At 46.4% G+C, this 18350-nt stretch overlaps 1 protein-coding gene across 9 annotated transcripts in view; it reads right to left on the reverse strand.

The window, feature by feature from the left end:
• The window catches only part of ARMC12 (armadillo repeat containing 12), a 38863-nt gene extending 20809 nt beyond the window's left edge, over window positions 1–18054 (reverse strand). For 2 of the 9 annotated variants that reach the window (XM_073884926.1, XM_073884928.1), the window contains exons 1-6: window positions 15574–18054; window positions 14806–14951; window positions 14456–14590; window positions 8155–8328; window positions 7942–8013; window positions 6066–6125 (exon numbers count right to left, since the gene is read on the reverse strand). In XM_073884926.1, coding sequence (XP_073741027.1) covers window positions 6066–6125; window positions 7942–8013; window positions 8155–8328; window positions 14456–14590; window positions 14806–14951; window positions 15574–15817 — 831 coding nt within the window. In that variant the 5' untranslated portion in view covers window positions 15818–18054. The other 7 variants (XM_073884925.1, XM_073884927.1, XM_073884929.1 and 4 more) reach the window with 7 other exon arrangements.
• Between the last annotated feature and the right edge of the window lie 296 nt (window positions 18055–18350).

Here is an 18350-nt window from a genome sequence, read left to right on the forward strand (position 1 = left end):
TTTCCCCTGAGGTTCCACCCTGGGGTCAGATCTGAGGAATCTGTTAACTCCCATGTAAGTAGCTGAGGTTCTCACACTTGCTCTGACCACTTGGACCTTCTGGTGCTCTCTGTAGAACACCAGGAAGTGGCCAAAGATATAATCCAAGTTCATGAACTCCGCTCTCTTTCTCTGCCTTCCTTCCCTCTTCTCACTCTATTGTATGTATCTAGGTCACTGCTTCTCAGACAACAATACATAAACTATTTTAAGAAATCACATTTCTGTTCTTCTATTATTGTTTGCTCTGTTCTCATTCATTTTGAAATCTCTTACTCATCAGCAGATAAGCTGTAGTAAGTGCCAAACATTTAGGAGAAAAATATCTATTCACTTAATTTTTCCTCGCAATTAAGGAAAGACAGGCATCACTTAGTTTTGGCTATGGGACTTCCTGGCCCAACTCAAGGAAAAGAGGTGTTTTAAGGTGGCAATGACTGAGAAGCTCTGGGGCAGAGGGTTAAGAGGAGAGGAAGACAGCAGAGAGGAAGGGGGACCTCCCAGGCTGGGGTGTTGATTTATCTTTTGACGTAGTGGGGCCAGATGTCATGGAGGCGGAAAGCTCTCTATCCACTCACTTCTTACTCCTCTCAAAGGAAACCATATCATGTTCCAGGACATTCAAATGGCTATAGTTTCTTGTGGGCAGGGATCACAGACATCAAGCTCCCACACTTGAGTGTACTGTTGCAGATTTTTTGTTCTCATTCTCGTTTTGAAAGAAGAGAACCGACCCAGTGGCTGGACCCAGGCAACAATCATTTGTTATTTGTTACCTATCGTTGCATAATGAAATACCCCAAAGCTCACAGGTTTCGGTTCCTTGCAGGCTGTTAGACTGACAGTCTCAGTTCTTCACAGGCTTTAGCCTGAGTCCTGCTCAGGTTCCTTGCCACACAGACCTCTCCATAGGACAGCTTGTAGCATGGCAGCTGTCTTCATGAGCATGAGCAAGCGAAAGGCAAGACAGAATGGAAGCAAGATGGAAGTCATAGTCTTTTGTAATCTAATCTTAAAATTAACAGTCTCGGGGCACCTGGGTGGCTCAGTCGGTTAAGCGTCTGCCTTTGGCTCAGGTCATGATCCCAGGGTCCTGGGATCGAGCCCTGAGTCGGGCTCCCTGCTCAGCAGGGAGTCTGTTTCTCCCTCTCCCTTTGCCCCTCCCCCTGTTCATGTTCGCTCTCTCTCAAATAAATAAATTAATAAAATCTCTAAAAAAAAAGCCTCTTCCTTTGCCATCTTCTGCTGGTTAGAAGCAAGTCACTAGGTCCAGGTCACATTCAAGGGGAGGCAGATTACACAAGGCATATTTGGGAAGTGGGGGTCACTGGGGTCATTTAGGAGGCTGTCTACCACACTTGCCATCTATTATTATTGGAGAGATATAAAAGTTATATTTGCTGATGATTAAAGGATTCCTATTTCACAAAAGATAAATCAATCTCTCTCCTCTCTCTTGTTTCTTCACACATAACAGCAACTCTTTAGTTCTTATTGCTCGGAGCTCAGGGAGCAGTTAGTGGTAACATGTAAGTTGAGAGAGAAGGAGAGGCTCTGCTTTAAGCCTTAGGACAAAGCCAGGGACCCCAGTCTGGTTTCCTGTGCCAAGATCCTGCTGGAAGTCATCTTGTGGGGACAGCTGAAGTTCCCTTGTCTTGTAATTAGCAGTCTGGCTGGCTAACTGTCATCTACCAGCAAGCCAGCCCCTACCATAGTCCCATCCGAGGGAAACTAATTAGTTGCCTTTTTGGTAAAATTCTCTGCCTTCCTTCCCTCTTCTCACTCTATTGTATGTATCTAGGCCACTGCATCTCAAACAACAATACATAAACTATTTTAAGAAATCACATTTCTGTTTTTCTATTATTATTTGTTTGCTTCTTGCTCATTCATTTTGAAATCTGTTACTCATCGGCAGAGAAGCTGTAGCGAGTGCCAAAGGTTTCCCACCCCGGAGAACTCCCTCTCTTTCCTCTCCTCCCCTTTCCCCTTCAGAGATTCAAGGCAAGCCTCTCTCTTCTATAAAGCCTTCTCAGAATCAATGGAAAAGATGGAAATTTCCTTGGAAATGTAATTGCCTGAAGGTAAAAAAAGGTAAAGAAACAAGCTAACCATCTGAGAGGAAGCCTGAGGGAAGAGATATGATGGCAACTAGCAGCTATGAAATTTCTCTTTTCTTTGAAAGCGAACCTCTGTAGGGGGAGACAGATGTATCTAGCTGCTGAGCACACAGTAGGTATTCCATTAGTCCTGGTTGATCGATGCCACCTGGGGTGGTTCTTAAATGTTCTTAAATGCTCACAAATTCTTTGCCACTCTTCCCTTCAAAAGGTAGAGCCTAGGGGCACCTGGGTGGCTCAGTCAGTTAGGTGTCTGACTCTAGATCTCAGCTCAGGTCTTGATCTCAGGGTTTTGAGTTCAAGCCCCATGTTGGGCTCCACATTGGGCATGGAGCCTACTTAAAAAAAAAAAAAAAAGATTAAAAAAAATTTAAATGTAAAAAAAGAGCCTAATTCTCCCTTCCTTAAATGTGGGCTTTATCAGAGAATCACTTCTAATGAATAGAAAGTAGTGGAGTGATAATGTACGACTTCTGAAGTTAAGTCAGAAAAATTATTGCAGCTTTTGCCCCGCTTTCTCTTGGATGATTCACTTCTAGGGGAAGCCAGAAACTGAGGCCTCCTGCCAAAAGCCAGCATCAACTTGTCAGCCAAATAAATGAGCCATCTTGAAAGTGGATCCTCCAGCCCCAGTCAAGCCTTTGGATAACTGCAGCCCTGGGCAAAAGTTTGACAACAACCATAGCTTGACCGAATCAGCACCGCTCAGCTAATTGCTTCTGGATTCCTGTGAGAGCCAACAAATGCTTACTGCTCTTTTAAATTGCTAACAGGAAGAGAGCTGGAGGGACATTGCAGGAGGAAAAGGTTTTTGCTTCCTGGTTCTACTGTGTGTAATTGGCAAGTTCCTGCAGAGCAAGCACCTTCACCTGTGCCCGGTGCCTGGAGCGACCAGCAGCACCAGCAGCTAGCAGCTTCTCCTGGCACTACCCACCTTGGGCAGTCATGTAAGCAGAGTGCCTCCACTTCCTGCAGCGTTTGCAGCTTCTCCCGCACCCAGCACAGGCTGTATACTTGGCTTCTCCGGCATAAGGCTCCTGCAGCACTCACAAGGTCTTGAGCACCAGGCTTCTGCAGCACATAGAGGCCAGCAGCGCCCAATGGGCAGCAGCTTCCACAGCCCAGTGGAAAAGAGAGAAGGGCACTGTAGCCAGGGGGAACACTGTATCAAAAGCTTAGAGGCAAGACCACACGTGGTAGGATTAGGTCAGCAGGGACTACTAATTCACTCCAGTTTGGCTGGAGAAGGGATTTTATATGGTAGGCTAATGGCAAGCAATACGACCAGATCCTGAAGGACCTTAAATACAAAGCTAATTCATTTGGTGCTATCATGTTAAAAAAGGGGGCCAGTGACCATGTGTTGGAAGCTAAAACTCAACCTACTTTTGGTGTAAGGACAATTATACTTGTCAGATCGTGAGACTTAGCTTTGGGGCTGAAAAGGAGTTCACCATGACAGTAGGAAACCCCTGAATGTTTTTGAGAATCATGCAATGTGGGGTTCTGAGATTAGCCTGGAATGTGTTGGGCTGGAGAAAATGGAGAACAGAAGTAGAAAATGATACCCAAAAGTCCTGATGTAGGGAATAGGGTAGCAGCAGTTTAAAGTGAAGAACTTGGAGAGATGTGGGATGTTCGGGATGGCTGGTTGGATGTGGTGAGTTGAAGGTGATGCCCAATACTTAGCTGGTGACATGGGAACACGGGAGCTGGATGAGGGGTAGATAGGATGATGTTGGATTTTAACAAGTTCCACTGCGGTGACTGCAGTGTATCCAAGAAGCAGGAAGGGACAGCCTCAGGCCTGAACTCAGGAGAGAGACAAGGGCTGACGATTCAGATCTGGAAGCGATGTCTACTCAGGGTGACAAGTCAAACTTTGGGAGATGGTAATGAGGCTGGCTCTCTGTTCAGCCTACCCTCATCAACAACCCTCCCCCAACCCACCCAAGGGATGAAGTCCTGGGTCAGGAATTCAGTGGGGACAAATATCCTCAAGTAGTTCAGTCCTAAATGGACCCCTAAAAGCCAGAAGCACTGTCTTTCCCACCTACCACAGATTCTGGCTTAGAATCTATGGTCCACTCCCATGGGGCCCAGGCCAAGGAATAGGAAAGCAAAAAGCCCAAGACTAGGGGGTTCTAACCCTATTTCGGCCCCAGACCAATCATGTAACCTTGAGCAAGTCACTTTCCCTCTTTGGGTTTGTTTTTTCCTTCAGCAAAATGCCAGGGTTGGCCTTGGACTAGACTGTGGTTTTTAAATCCTGCCTCTGAAGAACAACAGGGTTCCAGAGCTGGGCCAACATGTTCTTCCTCCCGAATCAAGTAGTAGCAGATGGAACAGCTCCAATTTTAGGGTTTTCTCCATAATGTTTTCTTAAACCAGTAGCAACCACTATTGCTTGTTTTCCAGCAAGGGCTCACAGATAACACAATGAATGAACAAGTGGGAAATGCAATGAAAATAGGTGAAACTGGGAAAATCTGAAAATAGGTGACCATATTTTGTTTGACAGTCTTCTTGTTTCTGGAGACTTCACGGTTATGGTTTCATATTACTCACAGAGACACTCTGGTTTCTAAAGCTAAGTTCCAGTGGCATTTCAGGGTGCTTCATAGAGGGTTCTGGGACTCCCCAGTGCCTGTAACCCAAAGAGACTGGAGAAACATCAGACTTGGTGCTCTAAGGACCTCTCCAGTGTTAATCTTTCACTCTCTCAGTCTTTGATCTTTGCACGCAGAACACTGCATCTTACATTCATTAATTCCTATAATCCCCATATAATCCTCCCAACAGCCTCATGACATAAGTACTATTATTATATTAATTTTACAGGTGAAGGGAGCACTGAGGCCCAAATAGGGTTAATGGCTTGCCCAAGGTCACACAGCTAGTAAGTGACAGAGCTGGGATTTGAACCTGACAGTCTTATTCCAAAGCTCTCTCTTCCAGTATGCCTGCAGTCTCTGTCATTAATGCTGTCACCAAATACTTTCAGTTCTTCCTTGGACACATGGTAAGACTCATCTTCCCTACCCCCTTTGGCTAGTGAAATGTGAGCAGAAGTAGTGAGCTTCATTTCTGGTGTAACTTTTAAGAGCCAGGGATCACTGCCACATTCCCTGTTCCTTCTCTAGGAGTTAAGGATACACAATAAGAGCCACTCTCAGCCTTGGGCACTGAGAGAAGATGATTTGGAAAAGACACCTGTCCCCCCACCCCCAGCTGACCTGCTAGGGGCTATGATAAAGAAATAACCTTGTCATTTTTTACCAGTAAGATTTGGAGGTTATTTGTTACTGTGGCACAGCCTAGCTCGTCCTGAGGAATCCAATGCAATACCATCTCCTGTTGATTATCTTTGGTCTCAGTTCCCAAACATGCCTTCTCTCTGAAACTCCCTGAAAGCATTGGCTCCACACTCAAATTTGAAAAAGAGCAAGAGGAGAAGGCAATCTGTCCCCAAAAACAGGGAAGTGGGGATGTGTTTTGGGAGATGCGCCCATACTTCACCATGCTCTGGGTAGGGATTATGCTGGATAAAATCTACACCCAGCCCCTTGAAGACCCTAGACAGAAACTGCTTCAAGCTTTTCTCCCATAGTCATTTATTGGCTCTCCTTAATTTTATTCCCCACTATTAAAGTAGGAATAACTGGGCCGGCAGGAGGAGGGCTGGACTCCCACATCCTGGGAGCACTGCAGGCTGACTATGACCTTGCAGGCCTGGATCTGAACCTCCTCCTCAGGGTGGATGACCAGGGCGAGCAGCCGGTCTGCCAGTCGGGACTCATCCCCAAAGAGAGCTTCATGAAGAGATTGTTCATTGTAATGCCACTTCACGACACGGTAGTGGGGTGAATTCTGGCCCTCACTTAGCCGCTCAGCAAACACCAGTACCTCGAACAGCAGACTCCCTGGTTGGGTGGACTGAAACAGGTTCAGGAAGTTGGAGTGCACCTGTGATGGGAATAGAGCGACAATGACAAAGAAATCCAAGACAAGTTCTGAGGTTCTTCTTCCATCTTCCTATTGCCGCAACTCCCCAGTACACCTAAGTTTCAGATTCAACTGTATAGGAATTTTTTAGTTTTCCTTTCATTATCATTCTCTAACATAATTGCACTGTGGTCATAAAACATGAGAGACAGGATCATCATATTGATTCTGGGAAATTGGTTGAGTCAAACATTAAAGCTTAGCATGTGGCTGATTTTTATAAATATTTTGTGTGCTTGAGAGGAATATACACTTAACGAATTGTAAAGTGTTCTAGATGTGTCTAATGGCTCAGGCTTATTTATATTATTCACAGTAAATATACCCTTACTGGTTTTAGGTTTTTATCTATTAATTGCTGAAAAAATACATCTCCCAAATCTTCCATTGTGATGGTAGATGTGTCAATTTTTCCTTATAATTATTCACCCATGAGAAAGAAGGAAATCCTGTCATTTGTGACAATATGGATGAACTTTGAGGACATTATGCTAAGTGAGATAAGCCAGACAGAGAAAGGCAAATACTGCATGGTATCACTTATTGGTGGAAACTAAAAAAAAAAAAAAAGTCAAACTCAGAAACAGAGTAGGAAAGTGGTTGCTAGGGGCTGGGAGTATAGAAGAAATAGGGAGACTTTGGTACAAGGGTATAAACTTTTAGCTATAAATCGAACAAGGTGTGGGGATGCCTGGGTGGCTCAGTCGGTTGAGCGTCTGACTCTTGATTTTGGTTCAGGTCATGATCTCAGTGTCCTGAGATCGAGTCCTGTGTTGGGAGCCATGCTGGCTGTGGAGCCTGCTTGAGATTCTCTCTCTCCCTCTACTCCTCCCCCTGCCGCTTGTGTCTCCCTTAAAAAAAAAAAAAGATGAATAAAGTCTGAAGATCTAATGTAAAACATAGTGATTAAAGTTAATAACACTGTATTAGATAGCTGACATTTGCTGAGAGTAGAAACTAAAATATTCTCACACACAAAAAGATAAATATGTGAAGTGATAGATGTGTTAATCAACTAAATGGTGAGAATCCTTTCACTATATATATATATATATATATATATGTATATATATATATCAAATCACCACGATGTACATTTTAAATATTTTACAATTTTGTCTCTTCATTATACCTCACTAAAACTGAAAAAAAAAGAAAAAAATTTCCTTGTCATTCTATCAAGTTTTGCCATATAGGGATGCCTGGATGGCTCAGTCGGTTAAGCGGCTGCCTTTGGCTCAGGTCATGATCCCAGGATCCTGGGATCGAGTCCCACATTGGGCTCCTTGCTCAGCAGGGAGCCTGCTTCTCCCTCTCTCTCCCTCGGCTTGTGCTCTGTCAAATAAATAAAATCTTAAAAAAAAAAGTTTTGCCATATAAATTTTGAGGTTATGTTATTAGGTTCATAGAAGTTTAGAGATCCTTTATCCTTCTGAACTGTTATTATGTAGTGACCCTGTCTATTCCTAATAATGGTTTTTGTTATAAGTAATTTTTCTCTAATATGAAAATACCTACATTTACTTTTGTTTTGTCACCTGGATTCCTGGCTCTCAGAGTTCAGATCCCCTTAAAGGAGAATCCCCCCCTCAATAAAATGAATTCTCATTCTATTGGGAGAATCGAAGAGGGGATAGTTTTCAATATATCTAGTACAAAGGCAGGAAGAGAAACAAGACAATCTTGTTAGGACTAAGTCTGTCTGGGGAATCCATGATTCTTCCTTCCCCAGTATCTGAGTTGGTATCCATTAATCCTTCTTCAGTTCCTTTCTCACCTGGCAGTTTAGAATATCATACAGAAGGTCGTTCTTCTGTGCTAGGTAGCTCAGCAATCGTGTGGCTTGCACCTAAATAAAAAGAAGAGTAAAGCATGAGAAGGCAGGTAAATGTGGGCCTGAGCAGGGAAGGCACAAATCTCTGCTCCTCCCTCTAGGTGCTGTGCCAGCGCTGGTAGGAGGGGCAGGGCCTGGGCCATGGTCCTTAGGCACCTGTGCCAGGATATATTCTGACTGCAGGATCTCCATCAAGGCAGGCATCACCCGTCGCAGCTGTGGATGTACATAGTCAGGCAGTGGGAGGCTGTTGAGGAGTCTGAGGCCGGCAACATGCAGTTCCGAATCCCAGATGGTGGAGATCAGTTCCAGTACCTTGATGGTGTGTTCCTGGGAGGTAGAGGGGGTAGGGCGAGAAGGGTCTGCTTTTATGTGGTGATCCCCAACACTATCCCAGCCTCTGAGTTCACTCTTCCCTCCCCCTACCTATGATGCCCAAGCCCAAACCCAGTAGACAACTCCCTTGAATTTACACTCTCAACATTACTTGACCTAGTTGGCCACGCCTGCCTCCTTTCTGCACCTGGCTTCTCTTCCACAGACTTCTTTCCTGGTTCTTCTGCCCAACCTTTTCTTCTCTATCTTCCTCACTCCCTTAGTGATATTATCCAGACTCAGTGTTAAATACTGTTGATGCTGAGGCCTTTCAAATTTCTGTCCCTAGCCCAGACCTCTCTGGGAAAACTCCAAACTCATATATTCCGGTGCCAAATCCACTTCTTCCCATAATGCTTTTTTCTTTTTTTAAAGATTTTATATTTATGTAATCTCTATACTCAATGTGGGGCTCAAACACACAACTCCGAGATCAAGAGTTGCATGCTACACTGAACCAGCCAGGCGCCCCTTCCCAGAATGCTTGCTAGACCTCTCAGAGTTAACACATACCCAGCCCCCAAACCTGTTTCTCTCACCACCTTCCCTGTCTCTGCTTTTGGTCACACCTCCCTTCCCACTACTCAGGTCAAAAATCTGTGGTCCTCTTTAACTACTTTGTTTCTCCTCACACTGCTTTTCTAGTGCTTCGGGAAAATCCCGTTAGCTCTACCTTCAAAATCTGTCAACAGTCAAGCTGTTCCTACCACCCTGTTCCAAACCACCATCAGTTCTCACCTGGACTTCTGCAATAGCCTCCTGTCTCCCTGATTCCATCCTCCCCCCTGCACCCATTTTCAGAACAGCAGACATGTTAGACATGTCACTCTTCTGCTCAAGTCCCTAGCTCATTCAGGGTAAGAGCTAAAGTCCTTACAGTGGCTTACAAGGTCCAATCTGCTCTGCCGCTCTCCCCTCACAATTTCTTTGATCTCATCTCCTATTCTCTTTTTTGCTCCCACGGTTCACATCACAATGGTCTCTTAGTCATTCTTTGAGCATGCCAAGTACACACTTATCTTGTTTTTGCACAGGCTGTTTTCTCTACTTAGAATGCTCTCCCTCCAGATAGTCATAGCTCACTCTCTTACCTCCTTCAAGATTTTACTTTAATGTCACCTTCCCAGTAAGGCCTTCCCCAACCACTCCCTTTTTTAAGATGGCAGCCACTCCCCACCCAGCCTTCCTTATCCTCCATCTTTATTTCATTCTTCTCCACAGCACTGTCACAGGCAACACACTTTTTATTTTCGAATAATTATAAGTTCTCAGGAAGTTGCAAAAATAGCCCAGAGACATCCTGTGGGCGCTTCACCCAGATTCCCTCAATGGTTAACCTTATGTAATTATATGCAGTATCAACACTAGGAAATTAGTATTGGTACAGGTGTGTGCACAGTCTTTGTCATTTTGTCACATATGTGGATTCATGTAACCATCACTGCTATCAACAGACTATTCCATCAGAGTTGTCCCCTCACCACAGAGATCTCCCTCATGGGACTCCATTATAGTCACATTTCCCCCCCTCACCAAAACCGGCCCTCATGACTGGTAACCACTCATCTGTTTTCCATCTCTATATTCTTGTCACTTTGAGAATGTTACATGTTGAGTCCTACTTTGCGACCTTCTGAGATTGGTTTTTCACTCAGTAGAATGCCCTTGAGATCCAAGTTGTTGTATCAATAGTTCATTCCCCTTTCTTTTTTTTTTTTTAAAGATTTTACTTATTTATTTGACAGAGAAAGACACAGCGAGAGAGTGAACACAAGCAAGGGGAGTGGGAGAGGGAGAAGCAGGCTTTCTGCAGAGCAGGGAGCCCGACGTGGGGCTCGATCCCAGGACCCTGGGATCATGACCTGAGCCGAAGGCAGACGCTTAACGACTGAGCCACCCAGGCGCCCCTTTTCCCCTTTATTTCTGAAGAGGGTTCCATGGTATGGATTAGCACAGTTTAACCATTTATCTATTGAGAGACATTTTGGTTGTTTCCAGTTTTTGACTAGTACAAGTGAAATGGCTACAAATAATTGCATACAGGCTTTTGTGCAGACATGTTTTCATTTCTCTAGGATAAATGCTTCAGAGTGCAACTGCTGAGTTGTATGATAAATGTATCCTTCATTTTTTATTTAAGCAGGGTCCATATGGAGCCCAATCCAGGGGCCTGAACTCATGACCCTAAGATCAAGACGAGACCTGAGATCAAGAGTTGGATGCTCAACTGACTGAGCCACCCAGGCATCCTGATAGTTCATTTTTAAAAGAAATAGCCAAACTATTTTCTGGAGTAGGTGCTGTACCATTTTATATTCCCACCAGCAACATACGAGAGAGCCCATTTCTATCTTCACCAGCATTTGGTATTGTCACAAATTTTGAGTTTGGACTATTTAATAGGAGTATAGTGCTGTCTCACTGTGGTGGTAATTTGCATTTCCCTAATCTCTACTGATGTTAAACATCTTTTCATGGGATTATATGCAACTCTTAGATCTTCTTCAGTGCTGTATCTCTATGTTTTTTGCCCATTTCCTAATTGGATTTTTAAAAATATTGAGGCTTGAGAGCTCTTTATATGATACAGATAGGAGTCCTTTGTCACATATGTGCTCTGCAAATGTTTTCTCCCTGTCTGCAGCTTGTCTTTTCATCCTCTTAAGAGGTTCCTCCACTAGGCATGTCTTTAGTTTTGATGAAGTCCAATGTATCCATTTTTTCTCTTACAGATCATGCTTTTGGTGTTATTTCTAAGAACTCTTCATCAAGCTCTAAGTCCCAGATTTTCTCTTTTGAAACTGTACCACCCGCCCCATACCAGCTTCCTTGTGGCCGGACTTCATTTTTCTCTAGAGTTAGTCTGGGTGGTGTTTCAGGCAGAGGGAACAGCAGGTGCAAGGGCCGGGGAGTGGGAGAGCATGAAACATACAGTGTGAATGGCTAGGGCTGGGGCAAGGAGGTGGAGGATCATGCTCTTTATGTTGAGAGCCCTGAGGAATACCAAGCAAGGGGTTGATGGGATCAGATCCCTTTGGACAGAGTGGTCTGACTTAGAGAATTGGGGGCAAGGTAGGTCCATTTTTGACATGCTGGGTTAGAGGGCCTCTAGGAAGTCTAAGTGGGGCAACTGGCCCTGGGGTTGGGGGAGTTCCCAGGCTATGGACAGAGATGCAGGAAAACACATCTAGATGAAAACTGAGGCCAGTGAGTGGCTGCTTTTACCCAGAGAGAGAACAGGGATCAGGTCCCCAGGACACCCTGGGGAAAGTATTGCCCAGGCCAGCTGCATCAGAGTCTGCTGGGAGGCTTGTGAAAAACATAGCTCCCCTGCTGAACTAGACTGTCTAGGTGTGGGGCCCTGAAATCTTCACTTTTAACCAGCTCTGCAGGCAATTCTGATATGTTTGAGAATTACAGACTTATGGAAACTCAGAGACTTAAGCGATAAAGTAGAGATGGCCAGCAAGTGGAGACCTAGAGACTTTTTCCCCAAAAAAAGTTTTTTTTTTCCTTTCTATTTTTAAGTAGGCTTCACACTCAACATGGGGCTTGAACTCATGACCCCGAGATCAAGAGTCACATGCTTTACTGACTGAGCCAGCCATGTGCCCCTCTCCAAAAAAGCTTAATGCAAAAAAATCAAAGTGTGAAAATACCAAGTTTGGGGGAGGAAATATAATGCAACGGGAACACTCATGCAGAGCCCGTAGAGCGTGTAAATTGATACAATCCTTCTTGAGAAGTTGGGCATACATTTTCACCCAGCCATTCTACTCCTGCATACAGATCCTAGAGAGTCTCCTATATCCTCAAGGGAGATGTATACAAGAACACTCATGGCACAATGTGGAAACAATTTCAGGGCCTACCCATGGGCAAATGGATAAATAAAATTGCAGGATATTCATGAAGTAGAATACTATACAACGGTGGAAAATAAGGAAACAGAGCTATCCACACCAATAAAGGTGAATCTTTCAATGTTGCGGGGCGGGGTGGGGGAAGGCAAACCACAGAATACAAACTGCATACTTCCAGGTATACGGAGCTTAAAAACATCCCAAACTACATTTTGCCCATTCATTTATTATCTGCCTTGTCTTGCTGGAATATGATACCTGAATATATGGCAAAACTATACAGAAAATCAAGGAATTGATGCACAACATGCAGGAAATAATTGCCTCTGTTTGGGGGAGAGTTTGGGATTGGGGAGGGGCATCGGGAGCATCTAACTTGTTGATCACATTCTATTTCTCAGCCATGCATTTTGTTTTATAGTTCTTTCCACTGTACACATATAAAATGTAAGTTTTCAATATTTTACTTATTTTTAATTCAGGAGAGACCATTTGCTAGAGAGAAATTTGGAAGTCAAGGAAGGAAGGGGGTTCTTTTTTAAGATTGGAAGGATTAGAGCATGTTGAATACTAATGGGAAGGAGTGGGGGGAAGTCCATATCAGACAAAGACGCTAATTAAGGAGAGAGGCCATTAAAGAAGGGGATGGGATCCAGGACTGAGACTAACATTGACCCTAGACAGGAAGAAAACCATGTTTTCATAGCATTAGCACGGAAGGATGGGTGTGGAAACAGGTAAGGCTGGGAACATTTCGTGGCTTGTATTTTCTCTACATGGTGGTAGTGAAGGCATCTGTGGCCCAGCCACCAAGTATCAGACCAACACAGCACAGGGGGTGGTATATCTGATCCTCGTCCCTGGTTCTAGGCACAGAGCTCCTAAAATCCATGCATTTGTTGGGTGCCTGGGTGGCATAGTCGTTTGGGCATCCAACTTGGTTTCGGCTCAGGTCCCATCTCAGGAGTTTAGGAGCTCAGCACAAGAGTCCGCTTGAGATTTTCTGCCTCTCCTTCCCACTGCCCCTCCTGTGTGCTGTCTCTCTCTCTCTAAAATAAAATCTTTTTAAAAAATCCTTGCAATTGCCTGATAGAAGGGCCCTTTGTTATTCATAATAAGCTCCTCTCAGTTGCCCCAGAGCTTATGCTGATTAGGTGACTCTTGGTGGATGGTAGACAGCTTCCGGATGGGGGCGCTAAAGGCCGGAAAGGCCAAGCCATGATTAGAGGGTTGAAGAAGGAAGGGAGGGGTTAGAGATTGAGTTCACTCACCAAAGGCCAATGATTAATCAATCATGCCTACATAATGAAACCTCCATAAATACCCCTAAATGACAGGGCTCAGCAAACTTCTGGGTTGGTGAACACATCAAGGTGCTAACAGAGTGGCTTGCCTAGAGAAGGCCCAGAAGCTTTGCACCCTTGTCCCCATACTTTGCCCTACATGACTCTTCCATTTGACTGCTCCTCAGTTGTATATTTCATAATAAACTGGTAAGTGTAAGTAAAGTGTTTTCCTGAGTTCTGTGAGTCATTCTAGTGAATTACCAAACCGGAGGAGGAAGTCCAAATTTATAGCCAAATGTACTGGCACTTGTGACTGGCATGGGAAGTGGTGGGGGGGCAGTCTGTGGGACTGTCCTTTGTCCTTTACCTGTGGGACCTGCACTAACCCTAGGTAGACAGTGTCAGAATTGAGTTGAACTGTAGGACACCCCCATTGGTGTTGTAGAATGAGTTGATATCAGAAAGAACCCCAGTGCTTTCTGCTGTTTGGGGCTCAGAGATACTCCTAGCACCCCAGTTCAGTTTCGGCCTGAGATTCAAAGATTTATGACCCTTGAGGAGGGTCTCACTTAATTACAAGGAAAAGCATATTTCTAGGGGCACCTGGGTGGCTCAGTTGGGTAAGCAACTGCTTTCGGCTCAGGTCATGATCCTGGAGTCCCGGGATCGAGTCCCGCATCAGGCTCCCTGCTCAGCGGGGAGTCTGCTTCTCCCTCTGGCCCTCCCCCTCCCCCCTCTCATGCTCGCTCTATCTCATTCTCTCTCTCAAATAAATAAAATCTTTAAAAAAAAAAAAAGAAAAGCATATTTCTGGATTACAAACACAGACCCAAACAACTTCTGGAACACGACCATTTATCCTATGCCCATTAAAGAACCCATGGACTACGGACATCCTGTGCGCTCTACCCCACCACTCGCCTCTGGGCTCACCTGGATTTTAAGCCTGAATTTTCTGATGCCAGAGAAAGCTTTAAGTGTGTTCAGAGCTTGGATTTTGACACTGTTGTCCTTGTCATCCAGCATGGAGCCCACTAAGCTGATGTCATCAGTAGTACAAGAAGAGGCCTAGAGTGGGCCAGGAGAGATGGAAGAGGCAGGAGAAGCGGGTGTCCTGGACCCACTGCCCCCCACATCACCAAGACCCCTCAGCACCAGCCCTCCCGCCATCAGCCAGAGAAATAGGTCCCGGGACAGGGTCTGGCCAGCCAAGGGAGTAAGGATCAGGTGTAGCCCCAGGGGTTGGGCTGGCTGGGAGGGACCTCCTGCTGTCTTTCCCTCACCTCGGCCTCCAGCAAGTACACACAGCGCGTGATACTGTGCAGGATCATGCTCTTGGCGTACTCATCCTGTTTGTACTCCAAAGAGTTGAGGAGCCTCCGGAGCTCACCCGAGTCCCGCCCGTGCCGCTCTCGCTCGACTGCCAGGCCTAGACAGCCACCCCAGCCCAGTTCAGGTTCTGGACTCAGAAGTGATCAAAGAATGGGGTTGGGAAGTGGGGGAGAGAGAGGGACCTGGGGACAAGGCTGCCTTGCCTTTTCTGAAGAGGCCTTCTTGCTCTGTGCAGGACCACCAAGTACAGCTGAACCGTGTGTGTGGCAGGAGAGGTGCTATGTCTAATGAGGTGTCATTCAGATCATAAGTGTCCTAGTTTTGAATATTTACTATAACAATTTTCTGGCCCACGGCAGTCATGTCTCCTATTTTGTCATAATCAGTACATGGCAGTGATATCCCAACGGACGGCAATAACACGTCTTGCAGAAGGGTGCCTTTTTCTACTTTGCACAAAGTTGTCGTATGGACTAGTGGAGGCTCTGGGCATGCAGGTGGCCCAATTTTCCCTTAGGGGAGAACTGCTAATGCCAAGCTTCCAAGCAGGAGCATCCTGGGAGCTAGAGTGAAGGCAGAATCTGGAGACCTGCCAAATGAGTCCTGAGGATCCACTTGAGTGCCATCTACTCCCTGGGGACTCTGAGCTAGCATCTCTATGGTGGGTTTGAGAAAGATGGAGAAGAGGAAGAAAGGACAGAGGAACTTGGAGGAGTCACCTTTGGGCCCTCCCACACTGGAGGCCTCGGGAGCAGGTGCCTCCTGGGGCAGAGCCCTCTCCCCAGGGCCCGTACACTCACGGGCGATGCAGATGGGTGAGGCAGTGTAGAGGGGCGGCTGGCATTTGATACCAGCCCTGATGGCCTTGTAGAGCAGGTAGATGAACCCAGCACCTGTGGCCAAGCCCACTACACCTTTTCGGATGTCCATTTGCCCCAGGTACTGGGGGATGCTCATACCCATGTCTTCAGTGTGGCCTTGCGCCCGGGTGGGAGCTAGGCCCAAGGCACCTGGCAAGGGCCTTCTGGAACCAGAACTCTGGCAGGGCCAGGAACCAAGATACCAGAATCAGAACCTGGGCAACAAAGGAAACTGGGGAAACGGGATGGAGGGCGGTGATCAGGAAATGGGGCAGCCAGGAGTGCTGGGAAGGGAAGTTTCAGCTTCAGAGGCTGTCGGAAATGAAGCTCAAGACTATGGGAATAAAAAGTCTGGGGGTGGGGCAGGAAGGTCCTTCCCATCCCCTTTTCTTTAGGGAAGCCAGGTTGGTTGGGCCCCAGCAGGCAGCTCTAAAGGCTGATTTCCTCCATTAGAGGGCAGCAGAGGCCCGATTTCTGGGCTCGTTCCTTTGGAAGTTTCTGGGAGGGGTGTTTGGGATGTGCCCATTGGCAACATCATTCTCTCACTCTCTGGCCTCCCATCTTTGATTTCTTCACCACAGATTCACTGCTGGGCCTCGGGGTGTTTCTGCAGGCAGGGCCGCCGTCCATCAAGGGGAGCACTTTATGAAGTCTTGCCATCCTCAGGCAAACCCATCATCTTCCAGAAACTGTAGTTCCCCTGTAGTGGGTAAGTTCTACCTGTCTGGCCAGAAGCTCTTGAAGGCAGCTCTCTCTGCATCTCCAACAACCGGTAGAGTCTTGCACTTAGTAGGTGCCCAAATCATGACTTCTGTCATTCTTTGAGGACTTGAGGAATCTGGTTATGGGGGCTCCAGGCCCATTTAACCAGTGTGACCCTGGAGGAGGGACTGCCCTTGCCTGGGTCACAATCTGTGACTGTTTGCAACCTGGGGGGGATCCACATTTACCATTCTATAACTCCAGGATTACAATTTGGGTAGATGTATGCCTTTACATGATGGGGGCCTAAATCTGGGAGTACCACAGTCCAGTGCCCCGCACCCCAGTGCCCGGCACCCCGCCCCACCCCATCCCTACAGGATTAGATGAGGCCTGAAGGCCTCCTGTGGAGTCAGAAAATGCCACCATCCCAGAAACATGAGAGTCCAGCTTTGGAGGACTTGGTCTCCCCCAGTAGGATGGGGCAGGTGAGAGCGGACCCTTCTTTCTCCCCTTCCCCACTTGGCCCCATACCTGTGCCTCGCCTCCTCATACAGAACAGGGAGGTGACAGGCCCTGAGCCAGGCTCAGGCCCAGAGCCAGCATGGAGCATCGTTGTACCAGAATAGATCTTCACCTGCCTGGCTTTGAGCTCCTGTTGGAAGGTTCTAGGTCATGGGCTACACCTGGGCTTGAAGGAGGCGGAGAGATGGGGAAATAGCATCCTCAAGGCTGCTGCAGCCAGCCAGGCCTGACTGCTCAGAGCCTTCACCCATCACACCCCAGGCTGTAGGCAACACTCTCAGGTGGCTGTTCTTTTCCTTTCCTATCTACTGTCCTTGGCCCTCCTCAAGCTCATTTGTAGCACTCTACCCAGTCCCAAGGTGGGTGACTACATGGACTCTGCAAGGAGGGGTAACAGAGGCCATGGAGGCCTCCTGCTGCCATAGAACCACCTGTCATGCCCCGTGAACTCCAGGCAGGAAATGGCTGCCTGATAGGACTGCTTTAGGTTCCAAGGCTACCCTAGTGGATCTGAGGATGGATCCTTCAGAACAAGGTTCCCGCCCTTCCCTGGGGTAGGAACCACAGCTGCTGACCTCTCCAGTCCATGGACTTGATTCTGCAACCCTCGTTTCCTAAGCAAATGCAGTGCTCACCTGTTCTTTAAAAGCTTCCAAAGAAGGAGTGTTCCTTCTTGGCTTTAACCTAACTCCTTCCTGCTACACCTAAAGCCCACTTCTTTTGGTTCTGCTCTCAAGTGATGCAGAGGGATGAAGAGGCCGAGGCCATCCCCAGAGTGATATTTCATTAGTCCACAGCACAGTGGAAAACACACAGAGGGAAGTCCACTTGTTGGTGTGAAGTCAATGACTGTCCCTTCTCGGGAATGACTGCTTCTGATTTAGATGAGGTCTTTCTTATTTTGAGAATTAAAATGCATTTGCTTTTATGAAATGATGGTGCTAATAGATGATAGTTGTGTTCTGAGTGTTCTTATGGTGCATAAATTAAAGCTGCAACTTTGTAGGAACGTGGCTTTTGTTTTCTTGCTTTGTTTCTTCTGTCAAATTCAAAGATCTGGAATCACTGACTAGAGAGAAGTCTGAGATTCCATATACACACAGCCTCCAAGTTTCTTACCTGTCCTCACCAAGGCAAAAAGACCTGGGTTGCCCGAGTGCACACCTCTGTCAAGTGCACTGGCTTTCTACATTCAAAGCTGGTATTGCCATCATGGTAAGTGCAATTTACTTTAGTGAAGGAGATTGTGGGCTCTCGCCAGACTGCCAGGATTCATAACCAGTTCAGCCACTTAGCTTTGTGCTCTCTTCGTACTTGACTTTCCCCACCTGTAAAATGGGAATAATAATGTCTGCCTCATGGGATTGTTTGTGAGGCTTAAATACTTGAAACAGTACCCAGTATGCGGA

The sequence above is a fragment of the Callorhinus ursinus genome, unplaced genomic scaffold (assembly GCF_003265705.2).
Source record: "Callorhinus ursinus isolate GAN/ISIS: 27379988/994484 unplaced genomic scaffold, GSC_fseal_2.0 scaffold59, whole genome shotgun sequence".
NCBI lineage: Eukaryota > Metazoa > Chordata > Mammalia > Carnivora > Otariidae > Callorhinus > Callorhinus ursinus.